The 19,070-nt window shown below is 42.1% G+C and overlaps 1 protein-coding gene across 2 annotated transcripts; it reads right to left on the reverse strand.

The window, feature by feature from the left end:
• Positions 1-8,309: 8,309 nt before the first annotated feature.
• On the reverse strand, positions 8,310-15,930 carry LOC133898336 (putative aconitate hydratase, cytoplasmic). Of its 2 annotated transcripts, none has more exons than XM_062339000.1 (20): positions 15,635-15,930; positions 14,028-14,132; positions 13,394-13,554; positions 13,225-13,317; positions 12,868-13,053; positions 12,614-12,775; positions 12,139-12,283; positions 11,904-12,046; positions 11,449-11,505; positions 11,289-11,368; positions 11,117-11,192; positions 10,846-11,031; positions 10,693-10,760; positions 10,477-10,595; positions 10,264-10,385; positions 10,022-10,120; positions 9,397-9,876; positions 9,213-9,315; positions 8,881-9,119; positions 8,310-8,743 (listed from the first exon to the last, which is right to left on the reverse strand). In XM_062339000.1, the coding sequence occupies exons 1-20, from the start codon at positions 15,888-15,890 to the stop codon at positions 8,669-8,671; spliced, it is 2,955 nt and encodes a 984-aa protein (XP_062194984.1). In that variant the 5' UTR covers positions 15,891-15,930; the 3' UTR covers positions 8,310-8,668. The 2 variants fall into 2 exon arrangements, with proteins under 2 accessions (XP_062194984.1, XP_062194983.1); XM_062338999.1 differs by having other exon boundaries at positions 8,881-9,123; positions 9,217-9,315; positions 15,635-15,928.
• Between the last annotated feature and the right edge of the window lie 3,140 nt (positions 15,931-19,070).

Consider the following 19,070-nt stretch of genomic DNA (forward strand, 5'->3'; position numbering starts at 1 on the left):
TCTAGAAACCGCAGGGGCCACCTCCGGAAAGCTTGCCGCGTGGCATTCGGCCCGCCTTGACCTCGGTCGCGACGAAGGGCCCATTCGCAGTCTCTGTCCCATCGGCTGCCAAACGGGCCCGGGGGCTACTGTCGGTGTATTTAGAACCAGGGGTCCCTAAGTCCCGAGGCCAAACCGGCCGCCCACCACATATCACCACCCTGCAAGGTAAAAGCAGAGACTCGGGAGAGGGTACTCGGGGCTGCGCGTGGCAGCCCCCGAGGACTCGGTGCCCCGAAGGTCCCTCTAAAGTGCTCGGGAGAGGGTGCTCGGGGCTGCACGTGGCAGCCCGCGAGGACTCGGTGCCCCGAAGGTCTCACTCAAGTACTCGGGAGAGGGTGCTCGGGGCTGCGCGTGGCAGCCCCCGAGGACTCGGTGCCCCGAAGGTCCCTCTCAAGTGCTCGGGAGAGGGTGCTCGGGGCTGCACGTGGCAGCCCGCGAGGACTCGGTGCCCCGAAGGTCTCACTCAAGTACTCGGGAGAGGGTGCTCGGGGCTGCGCGTGGCAGCCCCCGAGGACTCGGTGCCCCGAAGGTCCCTCTCAAGTACTCGGGAGAGGGTGCTCGGGGCTGCACGTGGCAGCCCGCGAGGACTCGGTGCCCCGAAGGTCTCACTGAAGTACTCGGGAGAGGGTGCTCGGGGCTGCACGTGGCAGCCCCCGAGGACTCGGTGCCCCGAAGGTCCCCCCAAGATGCTCGGGAAATAGTGCTCGGGGCTGCACGTGGCAGCCCCCGGGGACTCGGTCCCCAGAAGGTTCGCGCAAGATCGTTCAAAGACTCAAAGGGCCCCGTCGCCAGAGTATCATCCAGTCAAGGGCCCGATGCCGCATTTAATAGGCGCGCGTGGCCTGGCATTCTGACATCCTGACATTCTCGGCTGCCCACGCCCCAGTGTCAGACCCGGCCATGCCCTGGCTGGGGGGCGTGGGTTCATTAAATGCACGGGTCCCGTCCCGTTTCCACTTGCGCACCTCGGGATAACGTTACCAGAATCGAAGCACTCGGCCTGCCACCCTGCCCTGGCAGGAGAACAAGACAGAGTGGACGCACCGGGCACCTCTGAGGCTGTCCGGTGGGTTTTTTTTTTATGGCACCCCGAAGCTTCCGCAGCGGCTAGTGGTCGAATGCGCGCCGCCTTCCTCCACCGCCCCTGTCACTTCGCCAAAGTGAAATGATTAGACCTTTCTCCGTGGCACCTGGGCACTCGCGTCCCCTCTTTCCCATTCAGGATATGTCGAGGTCGGCGCATCTATAAAAGAAAAAGAAGGGGGGCACCAAGAAGGGGACGGAGAGACGAACAACGAAAAAGAGGAGGACAAGAGAAAAACAAGAGGTCAGTCAAAGAACAAGAAATCACCGCCCCCGATCACAAGACAATCAAGAAACCAGCCAGCTAGAACATAAGAGCCTCCTGCTCTTTGTAAACAGCTCTCCCTCGTGAACCAGATATACCCTTGAAGGATCTCCTTCAAGGATAGATATAACACTCATACAGGAGTAGGGTGTTACGCCTCCACGCGGCCCGAACCTGTCCAAAAACCCGGTGTCCCCGCAAGCCATCGCATTTTATTTCCTTTTCCGCTCATTTCCCGTGCAAGCTTTTCTAGGATCATCCCCCCGGCCGAATCTCTAAAAAGGGGTCTCTCGGGATCCCTGCGACAGGAGTTCACTCTCCGACAATATCACTATGAAATCAATCTATAATATGACGTTATGGGGATCAATTATATAGACAGTATATGGATATCTCACTATGGTCATATCTTGATTTTTCTAATAGAATAAAACTAGATCTTTGGTGCCATAAAGATATCTGTGGATATCTTCTTTAACTCCCATCTAATAGCGTTATTAGAGCTACGCTATTTGAGCTAGCAAGTTATCTTGATTCATATTTAGGGATTAAATGACTATAAGTTGTTAAATATGGATCAAGATCCATTCATACCTTGGGTTGATGATGAAAAGATATTGAAAAAGTTCTATATCTTAGTGCCATCAAAGTGCTCATATATCAATCCCTAAATATTAATAGATCTTGATTCATATTTAGGGATTGAATGACTATAAGTGTTTTGATGTATATAATTGTTCAATATTATTTGGATATTGGTGGACTGATGGATAAATATTCCTGAAGAAATATGCGCAAGTTGTAGACTTAAGAGAAATTTGGTTTTACCCAAATTATTCATCTCAAATTCCATCTTAAATTGATTATACACTCTATCATGTGTGGTTTAGAGATGATACAAAATCTAACTGGAATTTTATTATAAACACATATATGCAATCATCATGGTTGGAGTAACCCTTATATGGATGAAACTCATTTAGTCAGTTATGCCATAATCAACTTAACTATTTAAAGTCATAGAGTGACTTAAGTTGTACATAATATATATATTACGATTTGTATTTAGATTTAGAATACGAAGTCCATTAGAGACTTATATGTCTAAATCTATCCAATTCATTTGATCTGCCAATGGTATTGAATATAGGAACATAATTTTCACACATACCATAGGGTATGTAGCATCGTAATTGATACCGGTCTTTGTGTGAACCCTTGTACTACAAGCCTCGATATTTCACCATTTTATGTAAAAATTCATTTTACTTCCATAGGGAAGACATTGTGTTATTGAGCGAAAGCGATTCTCCTAAATTACCACCTTTAGTTTGACCAAATTTGAATGCTAAAACACTCTGCCTAGGACTTTTGGTCTAGATCTAGTTGAAGGTGTACGGCAATTTTGAGAAGAAATATATGTCAACAATTTGTAGTCTTTGTATTGATTGATTCTATGGAACCAATATATTTTGTGAAAATATTGTCCTGTTTAACTCTGTGTATTTCTCAAAATAATAGAGTTAGAGTGTTCCAATGATGCAGTGCCTGAATTTGTGTACACATTTATGCTAGATATTTGGATGCCGAACATCCATAGGCATTTGGATAGTGAATATCCATAAAGTTTCTATCAACTTAATGTTGATTTGCATTTATTGTCTTGGAGGATGTTCTCCCCTGTTTTCAAGAATGCTTGCAAGATGTTGTACCCCTTGGGACAATACTTCTCCCTTTCTCTTATTTTAGTTTGAGAGTTGAGTGATTTTGTTAGGTAACTCTACTCTTTCTAGCACATTAATAGTGGGAATCGGTTTTGATGACATCTTTATGACGAGTAAACGTATCTGGCAGATTATTTGCAATATGTTACAAATATAAGATATTCTGAATAAGAGTTCAGATCTCTGGTACGTGGATATGAGGATTGAATATAAATGTGTGTGATATTCTCTTCTGATTCCTGATATTTTTTGTGGTATTAATCTCCCCCTAATGTCGAGAATTGTCCTAAAAATGTTATGAGCATACAGACAATGAATATGTCATATGTGAGAAAATAGAGGTATTATATGATTGACGGATAATTATACTCATATAGATCACCAATGAATTTTGATGTATGCTGTAGGGTGGTGATATCGGTACATACAAAACGTAACTGATTCACAGATGAAAATTACTTGGTTGAGGCTAAATTTTCACGTACTAACTACAACGGAGGGAGCAATATGATTGCAGTTGGATAAATTTGGTTTATTGATGCATTGTGTAAAGTCACATGTCACCAACAAAATATTAGCAAATTGCAATTCTATAGTTGGTCATGCAAATGATTTGATTCTCTTGATGAGAGACTCAACTATACTATTATGAGTATAGACATAGGATACTTAATGCTGTAGTGCCCAAAACCAAACTATAATGTAAATAGAATTGATCCTGCGTCCAGGATTATTTGCTCTAATTTTATAATTGGGTCAACGAGTTTGGCATAAGTGGTGCCTTACGTATAAGGGACATATGTGAGTCTATTTTGGAGATGCATCAATCAGAATTATAGAGTACTTATATGGTCTATAAAATTATTGAATCAAGTCACATGTATGGTCTTGAATGTATTCAAGAAATTGGGTAGCGTGTTATGAATTTTAAGGTAAGAGGGCTTTAAAATTTAATTCCTTGTGACACATGCGGTGTGCACAAATATAAGGATTTTGGGAATTGGTGTTGTGACCAATAGAATTGTTAATAATTTTTTCTCATCATCTCTAAGGCAGAAGATCAAGGCAATCATGCCAAGTCTTGATTTTATCAAGATAGAAAAATTATTTTGTACGCAATATGTGGTACGCGTTTGATGTATGTATAGTACAATTCAGATGGTATATAGTGAAGCTTGTCATATCTGTTATTTTGATTAAGAGGAGAAAATCCTCTTTGTTGTCATCATGTGTTTCAATGTGAAAACCATTTTGATGAATATCTTTATAACTTAGTAAGGTACGAGTTGAATCGGGATATAATAGAGCATCATCGATTATAACTTGAGTACCCATAAGGAGAGTAATTATGCACGATTAGAGCCAATAATCACTACATCACATCCTACGATTATCAAAATATATCCTTGTCTCTTAGTAAGAGTTTGGAAATATTTTGTTTCCTTAAGTATAGAATTTATGGTGCAACTGTTCACTAAGCACATTTCCTCCTCCATCAGATTGACTTTCGTAGAAATCTATATATAGAAATGAATAATTTAGTATGAGATATATAGAATACATACAAATTTATGTAGTATCATAATGTTGATACAATATTGTGATATATAATATATATAATGATGACAACATATTTATTACAATAACTAATAGACGTAGATAAGGTAATATCTAAGGAGTTGAGAGACTAGTTAAAATCTCCAAACATGTCATTCAAAGCATATTTGACGATCATGTTCTCCGTGCTCATGGGGTCTTCTGGCTGCTGGAGAGTCTGGTTGTTACTTGGTTGTTATGGAACTTGTTGTGAACTAGAATCCTTGTTATTATCAAATTGAAGATTGAAGTGTGTTTTATGTTTTTGCCCTTGAACAGGTCGGTTACATCCCACGAGTTGTAAATACATATTAACTAAATATCTCATGGTGCGACATTTCTTAATGTAGTGCATGTAGCATCCAAACTTACGACAAACATTAGATTTGTCAAGTTTGGGTTGAGAAATGAATTTCCCCTGCTCTGGTGCATGTGGCTTCTGCTTCCTATTGTGTCTGTGTTTACCTTTAAATTTTGTTGGTTGGCTTCTAAAAAAGCCATCGAACTTGTTGTTACTCTAGATATTAGCATGCATTTCAGGTAAAGGAGCAACACCTATTGGACGCTGATGATGATTCCATAGAAGGAGTTCATCATGCTTTTTGGTTTGAAGTAATACATGTATTAAGTCATAATAAACTTGGTATTCTCTTGCACGGTATTGTTGTATAAGATTCTATCAGCGAGAAGCATGGCATATAAAGTTTTCTCTATCTTCTCTGTATCGGTAGGTTCTTTTTCGCAGAAACACAATTTGGAACATATTTCATGAATAACGTGATTATAATCTCTGATAGATTTGCAATCCTGGAGTCGAAGATATGTCCATTCATGACTTGCATCAGGCAGAATGTCTCTCTTCTGTGTTCATATCTTGTTTTGAGAGCTAGTCATGGAGTGTTCGGATTTTCTTCCATCAGATACTCAGATTTGAGATCCGGATGGATATGATACCTTATTAAGTATAAAGTTATATATTTAACTTGATCTGTTAGCGACAGGTCTCCCATTTAGGGAGGTTGGAGTGCCACTACAATTTCGTGGGACGCAAGACTAACCTTGACGTCCATAGCCCAAATTGGGTAGTTGTGACCTTCGAGATTCGAGAGCGAGTTCATCGAACAAATTTGATTAATTTACTGTAGGTGAATGAAAAATCATCATGGTAATACTGTAATAACGATGCAAAATTTGTAAAGTTAAGTTGAGACTTGAATTACATAGTGTAGACCTCAAATTATGTGGCTAACACATTAAAGATAATCACCAAATGTGGTGTAGATCTTGCAGTAGTAGGAGACATAATCTGACATTTGTCAGTAGATATCTATGTTTCTATTATGTTGTGCTAAGTAGAATATTTGGAAGAACACATTGAAGGTAGTCATTAAGTCATAGTGACAAAATATAGACCTCACAGTAATGGTAGATAATCTGCAAATATGTAGTAGATTTTATAGTTTTATTACCTTGTGTTTCTCAAATATTAAATTGAGGTAATCACTTAATTTAATTTTGTATTTTAATTCGGCTTGAATTAAGCACTTTTGGGCATAAGAGCACTTTGGGCTTAATTAAAGTGAATTAATATGTAATTTAGCAAGAAAATAATTTTAATTACAAAATTAACACGATCGTTAACACAACTGCATATTATAGGGAATGCATAATAGTAAACATATTGAACATTATAGTATTCCAGATAATACAAGGTTTGGAATATAAAATTACAATAGATAGTACAATGGTTGTTAACTTTAACAAATAACTGGAGTGTTATTTTGATGAAACCTGAGAGGTTTATTTTAAAACAGCCAAGAATAGTGGATCTCAGCCTTTAGGCTGAGACAACTTGGGCTAAGGCCCATTCAACCTTTGGGTCCAATGGCCTAGTATGGGGGCACGCGCAGGTAGGGGGCCAAGACAACCTAGGCCGTAGCCTAGGCGGCCTTTCGGCCCATGCAGCCAAGCAGGGGGGAGGGGGAGGGTGCGGAGGGGAAGGCAGACCGAGAACCTGGGCCTTGGCGGCCTTTTGGTCGGCCCAGGTCGGGAGTAGCGTGCGCGTATAAGAGAGGTGAGGTAGCTGGAGTCGCCGCTGTTAGGGGCCCCGAAGTAGAGGCCTATGGCCACCGGGGAGCAGGAGCCCAGGCGAAGGCCGTGCGGGAAGGGAGGAGGCTAACTCCTTCTTCGAGCTTGGCTGGTCTCGTCCACCGACGCGGATCATCAAGACTCGACACGGAGGAGTGGTGGGTGGCAGGGTTGAAGAGGGGTCGTAGTACCGGGTGGGGGGTCTCGTGGCGAGCTGCCATGGTGTCCTCGGGTTGACAATGTAGCCGGGGCCGAGAGCTGTCACTGCAACCGTCATGGTGCCCACGGTGGGGCTGTAGGAGAACGGCACGAGGCCGTGCACCGAGCAGAAGCCGTTGGCGCGTGGAGGCGGCCTGGGTTTGACAACGCCGCCTGCATCGATCGTGGCTGGTGTCATGTTGGGGTCGGCACCATGCGTGTCAACCTGAGGGCGACGGAGCCGGTGAGGGCCTCGATGACCACGACAGCCTTGGTGACTGTGACCCTGGGTAGCGTGAGGGCGACGACGACCGCGACCCGAGGTAAAGTGAAGGCCATGACGGCAATTGAAGACACGGTGTGGGTGGCGATGTCAACCTTGACACTGAACACGGAGGAGGGCGGAGGCCAGTGCCATCGTAGGTAAGTTCCAGTACGCATGGCACTCACCTTTGATGGATCAAGGCCTTCGTGCCTCTGTCGTGTCTTGAACTTAGTAGAGTGGCTGATAACATATTGAAAGTCGATTGCAATGTAAAGAAAAGAGACAAATAAATAGATTCAAACTCTTAATTCTCATTAATAGATGTGCTATTTTATACATGGTGAAAGGGTGACCGTTCGGGAGGCATCCCTCTCGAATGGGTATCTATTGCCCAACGGGCACGAGCAACCACCGGGCAGTTGCCAGTTGAGCAACTATCAAACGATTGCCGGTGTTGGTCACTACTGTTTTCTAACCGAACTTACAGGTTATATGTCCACCTGGCAATTCATGTTTTGCATTTTTTATTTTTTAAATCGTGTCCTTGTGTCTGCTAATTGTTTGGAGCAATCATGTGTTAGCCCCATGTCACCAGTTTGGAACAATATAGCATTTCAATCACATATGATCCTTTTTCTTTTTGAGGATATCTATTTTATTGGATTGAATTGTTCATGTTTGGTCATCAGTAGAGAAATTTTCGGACTCTCAATCGTATGATCGCTTTCTGATCCTAACCTAACGATATATGCTGAAGCGGACATTTGATGTATGAAATGTGCTCATGACAAGATGAAGTCCACTTAAAAATCATAAATTTTATTAGGGGAATAATTAAGCATTGGAGCCAAAAAAATTATGCTCCTAGCTCCTAAGTAGGTTCCCCAGCTCGTTTCATGCCCATCCATTCATCTCCATAGCAGAACCGCTTACTGTTATTTCTTCTCCATAGCACAATTGCTGGTTGTTCATTTGGGTAAGAATTCACCAGAGCGAGCGAAACTGGCCCACCAAACCCTCCGACAATAGCAATACTAGACGAGAGAGGTCGGAGGAACCAAACATACCATTACCTACAGCAACATTTACCGACTGTAGAACAAAAAATAAGCCTTTCAAAAGGAACTGTAATGCCAAACGGAACCTTAACCAACGATTCACGGCAGCAAAGCCTGTTCCGCACACACGGTTCATCGTCGTTACCAAACAGCAGGCAAAATTGTTCTTCAATCACGCTAACACCAGCTGGTGGTTCCTGCCTCCTGCAGCTTTTATTTCTACTTTATTTATACGATGAACAAAGGCCCTGATATCTGAAGTGAACTCTCTACATTGACCCAGGCTGCCCGCCCTAGTTCCTGGGGAAGAGTCTGCAACACCGTCGTCGTGGAAGAAGTGTGATATTCCCTAGTTCTGTCCGCCTGCCAAGTTGCGAATGACGTACGGGAGGATGCCTCCATGGTTGAAGTATGCCAGCTCCACCTACAGCACAAACAAAGTTATGTCATTGGTTAGTGTACAAACCAATTGAGAAGCAAGTTAACCATACTTGAATAACGCAATACAAAATGGCATATCTAGTGGAAAGATAAAAAGGATGTCTCCCCGAGTGCATATACCTCTGTATCGAAGCGAAGGGTGCAAGCGAAAGATTTCCCATTGTCAGCCGTGACAGTCACATCCTGGCCAGGACGGATCTCGCTGAGGTTGGTAGGGAGGTTAATGTTGTACCGCTCATGTCCAGTTAGGCCAAGCGTGTCAGCATCCTCGCCAGCTTTGAAGCAGAGAGGAATGATTCCCATCCCCACCAAATTGCTTCTGTGGATACGCTCGAAGCTCTTGGCAATAACAGCTTTAACTCCCTGAAAACAATGAATACCTGATCTGTCAAATACTACGGTTTCTCAGACAAGATGATTCAAATGAGGACATAAAATCTGAATAGAAGAACTTGCCAGGAGCATTGGTCCCTTGGCAGCCCAATCACGAGAACTGCCGCTTCCATACTCAGTGCCAGCGAGAATTATAGTGGCATGGCCCTCAGATTTGTATCTCTGCAGTAGGGACCATGGGCATTATGAAATAATATTGACAGAAGTGAAGAGACAAACCACACAATATTTCATCTAACATACCATGGCCGCATCAAAAACGTAAAGCTTCTCCCCAGTAGGAACATGAATGGTCTTGGGTCCAACTTCTCCGTTCAAAAACTTGTTCACGATCCTAATGTTTGCAAATGTTCCTCTTGCCATTACTTCATCGTTACCACGACGGCTACCATACGAATTGAAGTCCTTCCGGTCCACACCACGCTCCAGCAAATACTTGGCAGCGGGACTATCTTTGTGTATGCTTCCTGCAGGAGAAATGTGATCCGTCGTAATACTGTCTCCAAAGTTCAGTAAGCAGAAGGCATCCTTCACTGCATAGGGACCAGGTGGGGACATGGTCATGTCCTTAAAGTATGGGGGCTCATGAATGTAAGTGGATTTTGGATCCCAGGAATAGAGCGAAGCTTCTGGGACAGATAGCTGGTTCCACATCGGGTTCCCTTTTGTGATAGCCTGGTAGGTGCTCTTGAACATGTCAGGCAGCACACTAGATTGGACAACCTGTTAGGTAGCATTTTAGTAACAATTATTGCCACAAAATAAGTGGAGACAGAAACATCTCTAATATAATCAAATGACACGATAGGAACAAGTCAGAGTTGCGTATAAATAACTGAAGGCAATGAAGTTACAGTACAGAATATACCCGGGCAATTTCTTCTGTTGAGGGCCATATATCCCTGAAGTAGACTTCCTTGCCATCCTTTCCAACTCCAATGGGCTCTTTCTCAAAGTCAATGTCAACCTGAAAAGTACAACTTCTAATGTTAACTAGTTCTCTGCAACAAAAGCACAGATATACTGAATTTTATTTGACCATGCCAGCCTTTCATACAGAAATAGGTTATGTGATGATACCATCAGTGGGAGAAAACAATGTGGACTTACAGTGCCAGCAAGTGCATACGCAACAACAAGAGGTGGTGAAGCAAGGTAGTTAGCCCGAGTCAAAGGGTGCACACGACCCTCAAAGTTACGGTTGCCCGACAAAACAGCAGCAGCAACAACATCTATCCAAAAAAGGTAAGCCATAAGCCAATCATAGAGAACACACTGAAATTCCTGCAGCTAAAAAGTCAATGTTCACAGAATCCAAATTACCATTTTCTGTAATGGCAGTGGATACAGATTCATCAAGATCACCAGAGTTGCCAATGCAAGTGGTACAGCCATACCCAACAATATGAAATCCTTGCTGGTTCAAGTACTCTTGAAGACCACTGTAAATAGAAATCATCAGATTCCATTCAAAGGTGCCATATGATACGCACTGAAATTCTATGTTTAACCATTCTTTATTGAACAATGACAAGATACCTCTGAAGCAAGTACTTCGTGACAACTCCCGATCCAGGGGCAAGGCTTGTCTTCACCCATGGTTTCACCTGAAGAAAAGTATCATTTCACATCAGCAGAAAGCAGAGAAAAGTATTCAGTACATGCGTGTGATTACATTACAAAAGAACAAACCTCAAGACCCAACTCGCAGGCTTTCTTAGCTACAAGGCCAGCACCAAGCATAACACTAGGATTTGAGGTGTTTGTGCAGCTAGTTATTGCTGCTATAACAACACTACCGTGCTTAATTTCCGCAGGCTGTCCATGAAAGTCAAATTTGACAACTTTATCCTGCTGCTCCTTTGGCACTGCAAAACCCTGGAATTCCGTACATGTATTTCGTTAGTAACATCAGGTGAAGCACTGTTATGCAAGACTATATGGTATAAAACCAAGCAGTTACCTTGAACCCAACTTTGTTGTCCAGGCAAGCATGCCAATCTGATTTCATTTCCTTCAAAGGGACTCGGTCATGAGGCCTACAAGTTGAGGAATACAGTAAGGCCCAATATACCTCCTAATTAGCAGAAATGCAATGCTATTGTCCAATGAGAAGAACAGAGTGAAGATCATACCTCTTTGGGCCGGAAATGCTAGGCTCCACCTCAGCAAGGTCCAGTTCAAGATAAGAAGAGTAAGTCCGTTCTGTTTGAGGCTGCCATCATAATGCAAATATGATATTTTACACGACAAACAATAACTGAGACTCAAGTGCTGCCGTGACAAAAGAGCTACCTCATTGTAGTCCACAAACATCTTGTTGGCTCGCAGGTATGCTTCAATCATCGACACCTAAATTAACATGGAAGATTGAACTTACAAAATGGAGCACATGAAGAACTCATCCGACAAAATAATTATTTTTACAAATGAAACTAAGAGAACACTGAATAGGAAACAACGATAGGGATGGCAATAGGGACATAGAGTTTAGGGGGAGACAACTTTCTATCCTCTGAAGTTTAGTAAATCCCTGTTGGGAACAAATATGGAATAGTTCCTACTGAATAAAGCCAACTAGAGAAGCATGGATCCACATTCCCATGGGGAGTAAAAAGATACTATGCCACGCCCAATGGGGAAAATCCCAAGGTATGTTATGAATTGCCAAATAGTTCACACTTATAGTTGGCATGAAAATATCGATGTGATGGTAGCGGATAAAAGAGTTTGCAGATAGTGAAACATACAGTTTCATCACTCCGCCCAGTCAATTTAAGGTAATCCAATGTCACATGGTCTACAGGAAAGAAGCCCATTGTAGCTCCATATTCTGGTGACATGTTTGCAATTGTGGCTCTGTCAGCTAAAGACAGCTTACCCATACCTTCACCTGGATAGAAAAGAGTATGAAAAATATGTCAATAACATACAACTAAATTACACCTGGACAGCACGTTCCATCTACTAACATGAAGTACTTACCATAGAATTCAACAAATTTGCCAACAACACCATGCTTCCTTAGCATTTGTGTCACAGTAAGAACAAGGTCAGTAGCTGTGACACCACTCCGCAGATTTCCAGTCAACTTGAAGCCAACCACACCAGGCAAAACCATGCTCATTGGCTGTATAAGGTAATAACAAACAGGTCAACTGGAGTTACATCAAAATCTACTAAAATAGTTAAATAATATATATACTCGACATTTATGTGACTAAGATGCTTATCTAAATCCCAAGCATAATCAACATACCAAAAGGATATAAGAGAATAAGTCATCTCAAGACAAGTTCCAGAAATAGCATATTACAAAGTGAACTGATTTAAGTAAACAGCATTATAATCTAGGGTGTCTGGAGAAGATGTCAGAAGTGCACTTTTTTCCTCAGCACAAAATGCTAGTAACAATTATCAATCTGTCATTAAAGGAGAAGGGGGTCCGTTTGAGATTTACCTGACCAAGCATTGTAGCCTCAGCTTCAATACCACCAACCCCCCAGCCAGCAACACCCAAACCATCAATCATAGTGGTGTGTGAATCAGTACCAACTACGCTGTCAGGATAGAGAATGCCATCTGTGTTGAAAACAACTCTGCCAAGATACTCAAGATTGACCTGATATTTGTATACAAAAAACATCAATGGAGTTAATCAGATAGAAGACATGGTAGCACAGCAGAAAATTTCCATAAGTCTAGAGTATTTACCTGGTGCACGATACCAGAACCGGGGGGAACAACCAGCATATTTTGGAAAGCAGTAGAGCCCCATTTGAGGAAACCAAATCTTTCTTTGTTGCGGCTAAACTCCAGTTCCATATTTGATTGTACGGCATTCAGCGACCTAGCTACATCCACTTGCACTGAGTGATCAATAACAAGATCCACTGGGACCTGCATTCCAAATGAAAATGTGCACATCAGAAAAATAAGATGTTAAGATATAGCTGTCAAGAGGATGGATAAGTGATGTCATCAGAAATATAGCACTTTAACTTGTGGCCTACTTGAAATATTTTTTATGTGAAAAATTATAGATGTCCCAGAACAAACTGAGATATGTACCAATGGGTTGATCTTGTTGGCATCACTTCCCAACTTGGCCATCGCATCACGCATAGCTGCAAGATCTACAACTGCTGGAACTCCAGTGAAGTCCTAAAGAACAATGTCAATGATGAGCAAAGGGCATTTAGAAACAGGGGAGATCATGTGTGATGTTGCCAGTTCAAACCTGAAGAAGAACTCGTGCTGGCTTGAAAGGTATCTCAGCCAGCTTTGGAGATGTGTTTTCCCAATCAATGATTTTCTCGACATCATTCGGGGTAACCTGGAAGTTATCACAGTTGCGGATAGCTGACTCGAGAAGAATACGGATGGAGTAGGGCAGCTTATCTGATAAATCACAAAAAGAAACCTTTATTCAATAACAACAATAAAAATATAATATACAAGATTAGTGCTGCAAACTATAGCATTGGCAGAATTACAAATCACAAATCAATTTGTCCAGGGAGATTCCCACTATATATAACCAATGACATGCTCTCATGCAGCATGTTTACAAGACCAAATTCTACATGGAAATATAGCATTCTCAAGTAAGGAGGAACATAGAATTGTGTCACTATTTCATTTTTAATAACCTGGAATTTTGAGAAATAGAAAAACTGACAAATAAACTTCTTGTTGACTGGAAGTGAGGGATTGTAATAGTATTCCACGATAAGCATGTATTATAATTTTCCCTCAGTCTAGGATGCTAGAATCACACTCAACATACACAGCCCAATTGAGAATGTGAATGGTAATTGGTAATGTCCCAAGCAAAGGGAGGAGAACATTTCAAATGCAAGCAGAGCAATTACCAATCCTTGGATCATTTAGTGCCGGAAGGCTGTAGAAATTCCCATATTCACCACCTCCAGGCTTAGGGAGGCTGGTCAGAATATTCTTGAAGGCATGCTCAGTGGCTGCAAGCAAAATAAAGCAACAAGAATAGCTATTGAGACAAAGAAAGACCTATGCATAAGCAAATCATGAATAATGTCTGCTCCCTGATAAATTGACTCATGCCATAAATCGTTAAATCTGAAATTCGTTTCCTGTAGCTCAAGGCACTTAATAGTCAAGGAGAATCAGTATGTAAAAAGACACAGATTCAAAGTCAACTTAATGAGTCATCAAGTTGGTAGCTCATTGAAATTAGTCAATTATAGGAACTCAAACACATATCCAAGCAAGACTAGGGAAGGCTAGATAATCAAAAGTGCATAAGCGTCCTGTATAGGGAAAAAAACTGAACTATTGGTCAACTGATAATGCACTACTACAATATATACTTAGCACTAGAGTCCACAACAGCCTACGGCAACAATAATGGCATCAGTTCAGAGATAACCATAATGTGTATCAAACCCCAACTAAGTGATGATCACATGAACGTAATATCATCCTTATAGTACCAAACCAATCCCACCAAATACCACTGAAGACAATTATGGCCTCATATAAGGAGGCCTTCCAAAAGGAATCAATCCTCACAACCACCAGGGAACCAAAAACAAGCAGAACATCACTGCCTAACTGCCGACTCCTCATCTAATCACTTAATCAGTATCTAACAAATAAATTAGTAGTAACCCAAAACAAATCATAACAACCGATTCGACTGCTTGGAAGGTGTAACAACTAATCATGAACCATCATATCCCGAGCTCGTGCTCTGTTCCACATGCAGCATGACACGAAAGAGGCGCTAGCCTAAAATACAATCTTAAGCCGACTGCTTCAGTCCGATGCAGGTACAAATACTGCAGCCATCTTGTGTACTTCGAACAAAATCAAATTACATCACAGTACCAAATAAAGCAGCGAAATATTCATCTAGAATATCTAGATACAAAGGAAAAGGGGTAAGTACTAGGAATCTATTCTCCCTAGCCCCTAAATCCCTATCAAGCAAACGAATCTAACTCAAGTCTCTATATCCATCAGAGACCTCCAAAACAAGCTCACTCGAATCCTTCTCGAATCTCTTAATGCAAACACACATCGAATGAATCCACGCCTCGACACGGGAAAGCAGCAAGCTCCCAATGGATCGGCTCCAAGTCCCTCAAACATGTACATCCATCAGATCGCATCACTCGCATAAACCCCAAAAGGCCGAGTGAATCGCTAGCCCCTCTACTCATCCATGGACCAAACGAACCAAATCCACACGGCGTGAACATCTCCGGTTTGTAATTCGGAACCCCTCGCAGCAGCGCACGCCTCCTCAAGTCGCCGAAATTTCAGTTCACACAAAAATTCAAATCCCCACGCGCGCACATGAAGAGAGAGCGAGGGAGAGCAGAGCACAGCGAGCGCGTGACCGACGCGGCGGCATCATTCAAATCGCCCGTGAACACCGCCGGGAGACACCCCCCCCCACACACACACACACCAAACGGCACCGTGCGGACGCACGCACCTTGGGTGGCCATCCTGCGCTGGAACCGCTCGACGGCAGGCACGGCGGCCCCGATCTGCGCCCTGACGCCGACGAAAGGCGCGCGGCTGCCTGACAACCCACCGGCGCGCGCGAGACCGCGGCCGGCCCACGCGACGCACGGGCGACGGAGCGCGAGGCGGCTGGGGGAGGCGACGAGCGTTGACGCGGGCGAGGACTTGCAGGAGGCGGAGGAGAGGGATCTGAGGAGGAGGCGGGCGGAGGCGGCTTTATACATGGAGGCGGGCGCGTGGGGCAAGTTGGCGAGCGAGGAGGAGCTATCAAGTCGGGCCGCGGAGGCGGAGGCCAGTACGGGGTTTGGTGAGGCGAGGCGAGGCGATGGGGGAATATCTCAGGTCGGGTTGGGTTCTAACCCTGGTTAGTTGGTTGGGGTTCGGGACTTCGTGGGGACGCCGGCTCGTGGGTCCTGTCGAGGCTTGCGGCGCACGGGGCCGTGGGGGTTGGTTTACTGGCAATTGGAGCCGGCGGGAGGTTTGGGCTGGCCATTCGGCTCCTCTGCGGCTGGGTGGTTGGGTCCGGTGGCCTCGCCGAGGCGGAAAGGTCAGGTGCCGAACTGTGGGTTGGGTTGTGCGCCCGTGGCATGGCACCTGCTGCAATCCAATCAGCCAAGAGGTATCTAGGCCCTGCGATCTACGGTCCCTTGGCATGGCAGCTGCTACGATCCGATCTAAATTATGTGAAAAAACTTTTTTTTCCACCAGATTATGAAATTTCATATTACAAAAGGAAGCGTGAATTATATGAGTCAATTTTTAGATCGTTATCATTTATTTTTGTTTTTGACTAGAATCTATAATTAAAATAAAAAATAAATATAGCCTTAAAAGAGAGGATTTATAGATTTTGAAATGAGATCATACTGGTAGATACATATCTTTATAATAAAGATCATACTAGTCAACAGATACTGATGTAAGGTACGCGTCAACGGGATTCCTACAGTGGATGAGCTTCAGCAATGCAGATGATATAGCATGAATTTGTGTGTTTGACATTGGAGTTTATTGATTTCGTTATTTTGTAAGTTCAACGATGAGCATGCAGGTTCTTGTAGTGCCATTATAGGTTTGGGAAATACGCTGCCGGTTTGGCACGGCCAAACGACCACTTCACGTGTCGCCAGAACATAGAAAATAAAACACCATTTTCATGGTCTAGGTAATTTGTCAAGTAACTAGGCCGTGTTGCATATGAGGAGGTAGCACATGGTGGACAGTGAAAGGCAAGCCAACGAGAGTTTTTTTATTTATAAAACTCATATGTATTAAATATTAAAAACCGAGAACATAGTCACGGAGGAGAAAGATCCTTGATGATAAAGATATAGATATAGTATATATTTATGCTACTGAGTGTAATACTTGAACAATTTCTAAAAGACGAACCATAGCAGCAGAACTTAACAGGAACACTTTAAACAAGTCAACGAGGTTGATGGCAAGGAGGGCGATGGCAAGCCAACCGGGGTGGTGACAACGGGTTATTGGGTCATGCGCTATGGGCTCGTGGCCAAGCAGAGGAAAATGCTCAAACTCTTCAAGAGCGGTGGAGACAATGTGTGGATTTTAGAAGAGAAGGAAAAGGAAAGATAACAGAGAAACGAAGCAGCAAGGAAGGGTGAGAATGGCAACACTTGGTCGAATCTTTTTAAGGGAAAAAGGTCCTCGGTGGTGGCAAATAAGATCATGTTTCCAGTCTTCTATAAGACATGGTCGCAGGACCGGCCTGACATCTCGGTGGATCCAGCACGAAACAAAAATTAGAGGCCTCATAAAGAAGATAACATTTATTTAAAAAAATCAAATGTCTGGTATATTTAGAAGTGTATTACAAAGACACTGTTCTTTGGTGATAATGGTAATCCATTAATTAAGAAGTAAAAATTATATTATTTGATTACTTAGGACAATACTTTTTAGAGAATATCACCACAACCAAAACATAAAAGAGCTCGTCATGCAAGAATTAGATAAGGAATAAAAGCACTTGAAACGTTTAGAAGATGGAGACTTCAACCGCGTAACAATTCACAGTTAGAAAATGACCTAGAAAAAAAATCAAATTATCTTCAAAAAATTAGTGCAAGGCTATAATTTAGATAATTAAAATAAACAACTAAGAAAAAACTTACCATAAAATCGCAAGTTGCAACAGCAATCTCCTTCTTGCTAAGTGATTCTGGCATTCTCACTCTACGACTTCACCTCCATAAGGTGGAGAAAGTAAGACGGTTGTTGCGGCGTTCGATTTTGGGAAAGAGAAAAGAGAAATTTAAATAGGATTGGGCCACAGCCACATGGCCTACTCATCGTCTCATTTATTGGTTGCGACTGCAAGATGATGGAAAAACACAAGCAAGAGCATCGACTTCTTCTACTAGGGATTTGGATTGGACCATAATTTAAAACTTTGGCTAATAATATATTTCAAAATATTTAGTTTGAAAATCTTCAAATTATATATATAGATTTGTCTTAAAAAATACTTTTATAATATCACAACTTCAATAAATTTTATAAATACATTCTAATAAAAAATATATTGAAAACTATATCTTATTTATAATGATATGTATTTTTGATGAAAGGAGTACCTTGAACGTCAAACATCAAGCTTCACTGAACACAACCCCGTTACGTCACCACGTGGATCGTGCGTGTAAGTTAGGCACAGCGATCGGGACAGTCACATTTAATTTGCAGATAAGGTCAATCGTTTCGTCATTTATAATGTTTTTGTTTCTCAAGTGATACCTAAGAGATGAGAGAATATTTAATTAATGTTAAAATAAATAATTTTTTAATGTATATTTATGTTATTTGTTTTTTAAGTCTTTCAAAACAATTCATTATTTTACAATTATTTAGAATTCTCTTAGAGCTAGTTTCCTCTTAAAAACAAACTGTTTCTCTCTCCTCTCTAAATTAATTACTATACTATTTTTTTTACTTAGATAAATATCTAATTAATATATAAAAAACTAGCGGTGAGAGTGAACTGAACTAGCAAAAAAGTACTACATCCCCACTATGGGCACGATCCTAGTAGCTAGTTAACACAATAACGACTAACGCTTCATGGTAGTACGATTTCCGTTTAGCATATCGTCACGAATTTCAACGTTACATTTAATCAGTGACTTGTATAAAAAAAATACATTGCTTCGAACAACACATATTATGCATTACGAAAGTATATTTTATAGTTATTTGTATATTATAGCGGTGATTAAAATTTATGAACGTCTAACCAACACAGATCGTGAGATAAGTTATCTCTATTATATAAAACAGAAATTAGTTCTCGTGTCACTTCTTATACTCTTATCCTATTTAATAAATCATCTAAAATTTAAGTTATTTATTTACTTTTACCTTTTACCCTCGTTATTTAGCAT

The sequence above is a fragment of the Phragmites australis genome, chromosome 18 (genome assembly GCF_958298935.1).
Source record: "Phragmites australis chromosome 18, lpPhrAust1.1, whole genome shotgun sequence".
NCBI classification, from domain to species: Eukaryota; Viridiplantae; Streptophyta; class Magnoliopsida; order Poales; family Poaceae; genus Phragmites; species Phragmites australis.

Coding starts and splice junctions, on each gene's coding strand:
- LOC133898336 (XM_062339000.1), bottom strand. CDS start 15,890: ATGTATAAAGCCGCCTCCGCCCGCCTCCTCCTCAGATCCCTCTCCTCC. Junction 13,555..14,027: donor ACTAAATGATCCAAGGATTG/GTAATTGCTCTG, acceptor GTGATTTATCAG/ATAAGCTGCCCTACTCCATC. Junction 9,120..9,212: donor GGGACCAATGCTCCTGGCAA/GTTCTTCTATTC, acceptor GTTTTCAGGGAG/TTAAAGCTGTTATTGCCAAG.